The sequence below is a fragment of the Myxocyprinus asiaticus genome, chromosome 44, assembly GCF_019703515.2.
Source record: "Myxocyprinus asiaticus isolate MX2 ecotype Aquarium Trade chromosome 44, UBuf_Myxa_2, whole genome shotgun sequence".
Taxonomy (NCBI): domain Eukaryota; kingdom Metazoa; phylum Chordata; class Actinopteri; order Cypriniformes; family Catostomidae; genus Myxocyprinus; species Myxocyprinus asiaticus.
Genome location: NC_059387.1, coordinates 32,162,014 through 32,171,562, shown reverse-complemented (window position 1 = coordinate 32,171,562; position 9,549 = coordinate 32,162,014). Strand labels below are relative to the sequence as shown.

Below are 9,549 nucleotides of genomic sequence, written 5' to 3'. Positions count from 1 at the left end.
GAACTCATTTTTCTCATAAAGAAATGTCTATTGAAGAACAGTTACCTGTCTGTAATGACAAATGTTTCACTCTGTATTACATAATTTATAGGTAAAAGGAAGGAATGTGCAAAACTTCCGATTTAAAACTTTGACCAGTCAGTGCAAAGGAACCCATGTATAAAGCTGCATTATGTCCATTTGTATTCAACAAATAAACATATACAATATATCATTTTAACTATTTTTATTTTTATTTTTGAATAAACCGCAAAATATAACATATATTACCATAGGCTATGACTATTATCATAATGATAATTTTGCAACATACAAATGGAGGCTAAAGAAACTTGATCAAGAATCATTTCTGGGGCTGTACTGAATTATGACACACATGACAATTCACCTGTAGTCCCAATGTCGTTGCATATTTGCTTATGCATCCTGAGATAGTCTGAGAGCCTATGCAGCGTTCTCATAGACAACTCTATTGTTACAAACTGCTCACAAATGAGTGACAGAGAAAAAAAAAAAAAGTGAGAACTGACCATTTACACGTGTTCCGCGAGACACGCGCTGGGCGTGCGGGCGCCAAAGCGCAAATGAACTTCTGAAAAAAAAAAAAAACAAAAACAAAAAAAAAAATCAGACACGCTCATCACCGGCATTTCTTTCACCTTTTCTTTCAGATATAATCAGTTGTGTTTCCTCAAGCACGCGTCTTTGTGTCTAGTGGCATTTCTTGTCGACAGTGGCGGGTAATTGTGCATAATTACTTACCACTGCGCATGAATGGCTGTTAGATTAGAAATATTTAGGGAGAGCGAAATGTATTTTACGGAATCCAACAGTTTGATAAGCCTTTTTACAGCTAAACTATTTATTAAAGCAGAGTCAGACAGAATCTGACAAATACTCTCCAGAACACCTCTCAAATAAACTTTTGGATTATGCATAATAACAGGAACATTGATCACAGCAGATTTTGACGTCCGACAGTGAACAAACGGCGCTGTGATGGCTGTTGCATCGGTGCATTAAAGGCCTAAACATAAAGAATTAAAAAGACAAAACTTCTCAGACAGAAAACATGTTGGTGTGGAACTTAACACAATTACAGATTCCCATATGTATCTATTGTTAAGCATTGTAGCATTATTTAAATCGTTTGGCACAAGAACCACGATTTGTAACAGAATCGATCTTTTTCCCAACCCTAGTATTATCAGAGGACTCCCTGGGTTTTCAGAGATATCAAATGTTTGAGTTTGGCTATGACAACTTCTCCTTGGTCTATAAATATGGATTGAAATGTAACACAGTTCAATTCAGTACATCAAATACAATATGAATAAAAACATTCCATAAACAGTTTGCATCATTTGTATTTTATGCACCAAACACAATATTGACATTTAAAAAAGGGAAATTGTAAAACGTTTTTCGCTGGGTCTCAGGAACATCATCATAGATATAGTAATGTAAAATAATGAGATCTTTATAATGGCAGAGCATGCTGCATATATGAAAATACAAAGAAATATAAGTTCACACTTTAAATATACCTTGTAAAAAGAATATGTCAGAATTTTCAAGCTCTGTGATTTTTGATTTTTTTTAGTGGGCATATATTCGATGCATGTAATTTCAACATGCTTTTCCAATAAAATAATATACAAAATTTTAACCAAGCATAAGTTGCTTATATTCAGCAAATGCTGATTTTAAAATATCAGTAATAATATAATCATTACCTGTCACTTTATTAAAGATATAATTTATCCCAACATAAGAGTAATTTTTAATAGATCGATATAAACATTGAAACCACTTTTTGTCCCCCCACAAATAACCACTAGATGGTGCCATAAACATGTGAAACTGACATTCCATAAGATTTTTTTCCTTTTCAACTTAAACAGAGTGAGACAGGACCCGTTGTGTATCATATTTAAAGACAACATCCATCAGTCTGGTCAGGATGTTACTTATATGATTATTAATGACTAATTTATTTATTTGCTTCTGTATATAATAAAGCAAAGCTTACACCAAGTTCTGTTTAAGGCCATTGTATTTTTGGACTTTAGCCATAAAGTATAGCCTCAAGTAAAAAACTAAACAAAAAGTGTCATTTCAATGCAAGTTCAATTTATAAATAAAATAAAATTTGGGAACATGCTACTGCATACATTTCTCCAGTATGCAAGAAATAAACAAGAGAGAAACACATAATATTTGACGTTTTTAATTCAAATCATATCCAACAGTTTGGTGGGGGGAATGTTCAGCAGTCGGTGATTGTGCTTGGGGTCTGTGTGGCGGCTAGAAACAGGTAGTGTACAACAGGAAACCAAAGATCTGCCCATAACTCCACTACAAACATTCGGACACATTCACAAATTCAAACACAGATCTGAGAAGCCAAAAATAAAACAGCACAATTTCCAAATGACTCAAAAGGTGGTGGTTGGGGGAATCTAAACAAATTGATCCTGACCTGATACAGGTTACAATGCTTTTTTTTTTCTCTTAAAGACACAGGGCAGGTTATGTCAATTTAAAAAGGATAGTTCACCCAAATATGAAAAATTTGTCATAATTTCTCACCCTTATGTTGTTCCAAACCAATACAACTTCCTACCTGGAAGACAAATCGAGGAATTAAGCTGAATGACAGCCTCAGTCACCATTCACTTTCATTGTATGGAAAAAAGATGCAAAGTGAAAGGGGACCGAGATGTCTCCCTTTCATGCACCACGGAAGTCATACCAGTTTGAAATGATATGATGGTGAGTAAAGAATGAAATCATTTTCATTTTTTGGGTGAACTATCCCTTTAAAACATTGTGAAAGTGTATGGGTCATGTATTCAGCATGCCCGAAACACTGGTGTAGGAGAAGTTTGGGTTATTGCAGAGAACAGTTCAAAGTTGAGAATGTGGTTCTATCTTTGCCAAGTAAAAACCACGGTGCAGTATGGACCTAGTCATAAAACAGTTTGTGCGGTGGAACGAGAAGAGATGTGTGTATAAAAGGCACGCCAGGGTCATTCCCATACCAAGCAAACACACAGAGAAGCCTTCATGCACACATGAATACAATACATTCTTGCTAACGTGCATACTAAAGATAAACGCTTTACTATGCACTTGTATGACGCACACAAACACAGTCTGAGTCAGCAATGCCCAAACCTAAAAGAAAGGGGGGCGACAGAGGAGTACTGAGTTAAGTCATAGTCTGGGTCAGTACTGTAGCTGTGTGTGCCTCACTCGCTCAAACACACACATCAATCCATTCATACAACAAACATACACACATAAATTTGGAGACTGTAGACTAGCTCATTTCTGATTTTTCAACTGATTGGAGAGCCAGTCCAGCCCCTCGTAGAGTCCGTCTCCACTGGTAGCACAGGTGGCCTGGATGTACCAGTTACGATGACGGAGGGCGTGGAGGCCCAGTTTGTCTGTAATCTCAGCTGCATTCATGGCATTGGGCAGGTCCTGTGATGGACAGGAAACAAAACCAGATAAAAGTACAATATCTGATTTGTTTATAACTAATGTAGCAGAGCCAGTGTTCATTTTACAAATTTTTTTTAAGTCATGGTTTTACACCCTGTCAATTGACTCGGTGCAACACAACGGCTTGAGGCCGCATCAACATGGACGTTCTAAACCGTTTAATTTGTGTAGTAGCGCCAGCGTGTGCAGCGCAAAAAGGAACGGACAGCATCGTTGATAATAATGGGTTCTATGGCCTTTGACGCGACGTGCCACTCACATCCGATGTAGACAGGGTGTAAGTCTTTTGACGTCATACAATGAAGTGATGATCTGCACTCAGATAATAAACTTCTCTTATTTTTTTTTACATAAATTTAGGAGAATAGACACAGATGTTTTAGCGCACAGGCCTTCCTAAATGTGCATCTCGAATGACAAATGGATCAACGCACCCAAAAAATATAAAAGCAGTAAAAGACGATAGTGCGTGGTGTAAAAATAACTTTTGTTTTGTGCATTTTCCTCAGAGATTTCGTTGACAAGATTTACACTGATCAGAGCCTGCCTAACAACATATACATTCATAATTTAAAGTCAACCTGAAATGGCATTCACAGCCCATTTTACTTCTATAAAGTGATGTATTTCAGAGTAAAATTGGATATTGAATGAGAAAAACATGTAGGATGCGACTTGATTTTATCCACTGTGAATTGATTCGATTGAGAAAATTGGCGATTCATACAAGAAAACACTTTTTTTCCTGTGGAATAACGTGAACTGATAATTTGTCCACAACAAGACCAAGAACGTGAATTAAAAAGTAAATATGGTCAATTATAATTTCGTGTTGACTAAGGAAAATCAGCAGATGAGACTCCAGTCTATTAAGAAAGGAAGTCATTGAAAACCTGTTTAGACCTCATCATTACTCCATTTTTTCAAACAGTGCTGGAGAGATTGGCAATAGTTTAAATAAGTCTGCTCTTGGATTTGGAGTGGGTATGTGAGTAAGTTTTAATTACCACCAGTAATGATTGCTTTAAAGTTATGTTGAAGTATTAGGGTTGGGAACCGAGAAGCAGTTCTTATTCAGAATCATAAAAAAATACTACTACTACTACTACTAATAATAATAATACGGGAATGGAATGATTTTCATGATGTTCGGTTCCTTTAACGGTTCTCCAACGTGCATTATTCCGGTGATGCGGACGGATAACCTTACTAAAATGGTTTTCCTGCACTATTATTCAGTGTTGCAACACTGCTACTGAATTTACAGCATGAAACAAAATGTGAGAGTATAGTCTGATTTCCAGTCAAAAGACTTTTTTAGAGAGTTCATTTTAGTGAATCAAAAAACATACAGCACAACGAGTGTTGTCTGATCCCCGAAGGAATGACCCTTACGAGCCAGCTTTTTTTAGTGATTTAAATAAGACTTATGAATCAGTCCACAACAGATGACTGTAATAATCAGACTGAATTAATTCATTCTAGAGCTGTCAACCAATTCAAATTTTTTACTGAATTAATTACATGGTATGCAGATTAATTAATCCAATTAAATGCAATAATTCACATACATAAATATTTGCTGAAAAAGCTCCTAAAATAACAATATTAAATAATCATAAATAGTTATATTTAAATTATTATAAATAATATATATAATATTATAAAAAAATAATAATTCAGATAATTAAAATGCATTACTTTATTGTGGCAGACAAGTAAAACATTGATGAGACAGTACAAAAATTGGCTTTGGAATCCAATATATTGTTTATTTCCATATTACTGAACACAGTTCACAGCAATCCATTTTGCAAATTTGTCAATCAGTTCAAGATTTATTATAAGGGCTTGCCAGACAGACGCTTTTGGTGCGTCTCAATTTAGTTGCGTCGCGTCATAAACATACCGTTTTTAGCTCGCTGTGTCAGGTTAATAGAAAAATACATTTTAAGATCCCTGCGTTCAGATTTGCACTCCATCAAGCTGTGTTTGAACACAAGAAGGTGTTCTCATCTTGAGCTGTCTGCTGATGTTGATAATAGAGATGTTATCTCTATAAGCTGTGCATTGTCTATACAGCTTAAGTTTCACTTACTGCCCCCTGGAGAAAATAAGTAGTCCTTCAAGCTTGAATTGCCCTGATGGTAGGAATATGCCTTAATACGGTCTGGGCAGGGACATGATTAACTGGGTAATTGTTTTTAACGTGTTATTTTTTAAATATATATATATATATATATATATATATATATATATAAAATCACAGTGAATTAATGTGTTAAATCGACAGCCCTATTTAATTCACTCAAAATAAAAAATAACTGTTACTGTGTTATGTGTACTTCAAGCTCGTAAATGATTTCATATGAAAACATGTAGTTTAAGATTCACTTTATGAGCTCTACTGCATGAGAACTTTAAAAACTTTCATGTAATTAAATATTTAATAAATATATAAACAAATCTTAAAAAGATCAGTTCACTTTTAAAGTTACAGTATGTGAGCTTTCAGTTTTGTTTATTTGTCCCTGTCTATCAAATCCACTTTAAAAAATGGCTGGTAAGAAATCCGACTGGCTGGTAAAAAACAATTTAATCTATCAGCCACCTGGCTGGTAGGCTGAAATGTTCATTTCGGACCCTGTAAGTGATGCTCACCTGTTTGTTTGCAAAAACGAGAAGGACAGCGTCACGCAACTCGTCTTCTGCTAACATTCTTGTCAACTCCTCCCTGGCTTCGTTAACTCGTTCCCTGTCGTTACTATCAACTACAAAGATCAGGCCTGCCACAGGGGGGAAAAAAATAAAAAATTCGTATCAGGAAAATCTTTGTCATCACACCATAAAGTCATATCATACATCTCAATGTAATTCTCAAGCTAAACCATGATTTCAGAATAATATCCATGTAAAACTTACAAAAACTACTTTTTCCAGTCATTTTACACTACTCATAGGTTTTATTCTGAATATTTGAGCTAAAATATGATTTGCAGCAGAAACTGCACATTGCTTTTTGTTATGGGTAAGCAGTTGCTTCAAGCTAGCAAAGTTTCATGTCTGCTTAATCCAGCTTCGTGATTATGGAGGACCAAGTCTGCCGCTATTAAAAATAAATAAATTTGTAAATAAATGTAAAAAAAAAAAAAAAGTGTACATTGAAATAAATAAATATAATTTTTCATGTGACATGAATATTAAGACTTATTTCCTTTGTATTTAAAAACTTATTACCACATGTATTTATTTTCTCATATATTCATGCATTTATTGACTTCCAAATGTATTTATGCATGTATACATTTTTTTTGTTTTTTGTTTTTTTGAGGATTTCCCCTTTTTCACCCAATTTTTGGAAAGCCCAATTCCCAGTGCGCTTTTAAGTCCTCGTGGTCGCGTAGTGATTCGCCTCAGTCCGGTGGCGGAGGACGAATCCCAGTTGCCTCCGCGTCTGAGACAGTCAACCCATGCATCTTATCATGTGGCTTGTTGAGCGTGTTGCCACTGAGACATAGCGCGTGTGGAGGCTTCACACCATCCACCGCGGCATCCGCACTCAACTCACCACGCGCCCCACCGAGAACGAACCACATTATAGCGACCACGAGGTGGTTACCCCATGTGACTCTACCCTCCCTAGCAACCGGGCCAATTTGGTTGCTAAGGAGACCTGGCTGGAGTCACTCAGCACACCCTGGGATTCGAACTAGCGAACTCTAGGGGTGGTAGCTAGTGTATTTTACCACTGAGCTACCCAGGCCCCCAACGCATGTATACATTTCAATATTTCTACATTTATTTGTCCATATGGTAATGAGGGGGCATGTTTTCTACTTCATTGGCGTAGCAATCAATCTCAAATTCACCAAAGTGAAGTTTGGAGGCCACAGTGACAACTTGTGGTTGAAAAAATTTAATGAGAGTCTTTTTGATCTTCCACAGGTATATTTTACCATTTCTGAATGTATGTCCACACCCATCTGTTGCCATATTTCAAGTCAGAAGACTCGCATTCAATTATGTCAACCACAGCTGTCACTGTGCCCTCCAACCTTCACTTTGGAACACTCCAATCTCAATTGCTATGCCTGAAGTAGAAAACATGTCCTCTCAGAAATGAATAAACAAATTAATGTGGAAATATATAAATGTGGAAATAAATCCATGTAGTAATTAATAAATGTGGAAATAAATAAATGTGGAAAATAAATAAATTCACAAATAAATAAATGTGGAAATACATAAAGTAAAAGTATACTAATATCACATTTGAAAATGTATTTATTTCGATGCACACTTCTTTTTTACAATCGTATGCAAACATTTTAATTATTTATTTTTAATATTGGCAGACTTGGTCCTCCATATGTGATTGTTGCCATGGCTTCTCATACCTTGAGTGTTCTGGAAGTAGTGTCTCCAAAGCGGTCTGATTTTGTCTTGGCCACCAACATCCCAAACCGTGAAACTGATATTCTTATATTCTACCGTCTCTACGTTAAAACCTGTAACATGAAATAATGATTTTACTGGAAAGCCAGCACATTACAAACACAAATTAAACACAAAAAATACACCAATTAACTTAATACTAACATGAGAAGGAATGCAGAGATAAGAACAAAGGATTTTTGTGCTCTGTGCAACACAAGTCAAGGACAAACTGATAGATACAGTCAGACTGACTGAGAGCATTTGAATGTGTATTCAGGGTGTGTGTTTAAAGATATCGCACAACCAAAACACTGTGAAAGATAAAAAAGGTTAAAAAACAAGCAAAAAAACAGATGGCGTCCTCAGGCGTACCGATAGTAGGAATAGTGGTAACTATTTCTCCCAGTTTGAGTTTGTACAGAATGGTGGTTTTACCGGCGGCATCAAGACCAACCATGAGAATTCTCATCTCCTTCTTCCCAAACAAACCTTTGAACAGGTTAGCAAAGACATTCCCCATGCTTTTAACTGCAAAGATGAGAGATAAAGAGCTTTTTAACAATTTGAAGAGACAATCATACAACATATAAATGACAATGGGGCATCAATTTCACGGCTTCCAATGTTTCTAGATTATGCTGGGTAGCAAAACAAGATCTTCACACATATATGTTTGTGTGATCTATAGAGCTTAACATCTTATTAATGTCAAAATACAAACTATCATAATTCTGATAACCTAAAAGGAAGAAAATGGGTTTTAAACTGTGACATCAGGCATTTTTTTATTTTTTTATTTTGTGAATCAAACTCCACAAGGATAAACAAGCACAACATCTGTCTTGGACATTGGGGTGGACACAAGGATCTATAGACAGACTGATTAAGACATCAAAGCAAAGTCATTTATTTACAAAAACACTAGAAGAAAATGACAAAAAATGTGTGTAACACATTAGGCGACTTCAGTGTTTTCGTGAAGAAATGGCTAGTAAAATGAACAAACAATATCAGAAAACATTGGCATGTTTAAACAGAAAGGGCATCCAACTTCTATCTATCTATCTATTATAAGTCTAATGAACTTGCAATAACACTTAATTTAAAATCTAAAGAATAACTACAATAAAACGCATTTTGTCGTTATTCAAAACATTAGCTTTGTCTACTATTAACCAGGAAAAATACTTGAAAAAATGTCTAGAGAAGATTTAAAGTAAAAAACAAAAAAAGAACAAAAAACAATACTTATTAAACGAAGTTTAAGGCTGATCTTCCTCCAATAAACTGATTTATTGACCCAACCATCTTTAGCAGATTAGCCGGCTAGCTACACACAAAATAAAAGCAGCCAGCTGGCCCTTTAAATGACGAATTCGGTCACTTATTCAATGACTAATGGTCTTGAAATAACTGTCATTAAGTGAGCATGTTCATCACAAAGAAGTAAAATAAAATCACCTCTAAACCGGACTTCTCGAGCTTTCTGAGTCCACTGCTTCAGCGCACCGCTGTCACTGCAAAATGGCGTATGTCGCAACTCAACACACCGGCTTGACAGGCTCCGCCCATTACAAGCAATAGTCCAATCAGAAAAAA

General features: G+C 35.7%; 1 protein-coding gene across 1 annotated transcript; it reads right to left on the bottom strand.

The window, feature by feature from the left end:
- Window positions 1-2,214: 2,214 nt before the first annotated feature.
- On the bottom strand, window positions 2,215-9,519 carry arf2b (ADP-ribosylation factor 2b). The gene is made up of 5 exons (XM_051687218.1): window positions 9,412-9,519; window positions 8,323-8,478; window positions 7,911-8,021; window positions 6,175-6,299; window positions 2,215-3,492 (listed from the first exon to the last, which is right to left on the bottom strand). The coding sequence occupies exons 2-5, from the start codon at window positions 8,468-8,470 to the stop codon at window positions 3,331-3,333; spliced, it is 546 nt and encodes a 181-aa protein (XP_051543178.1). The 5' UTR covers window positions 8,471-8,478; window positions 9,412-9,519; the 3' UTR covers window positions 2,215-3,330.
- Between the last annotated feature and the right edge of the window lie 30 nt (window positions 9,520-9,549).

What these genes read in the sequence shown, in the direction of transcription:
- arf2b (XM_051687218.1), bottom strand. Translation starts at nt 8,470, where the DNA reads ATGGGGAATGTCTTTGCTAACCTGTTCAAAGGTTTGTTTGGGAAGAAG. An exon ending in CTACTTCCAGAACACTCAAG is followed by an intron (nt 6,300 to 7,910) that starts GTATGAGAAGCC and finishes CCCCTGTGGCAG; the next exon opens with GCCTGATCTTTGTAGTTGAT. An exon ending in TCGTTTTTGCAAACAAACAG is followed by an intron (nt 3,493 to 6,174) that starts GTGAGCATCACT and finishes TGTCCATCACAG; the next exon opens with GACCTGCCCAATGCCATGAA.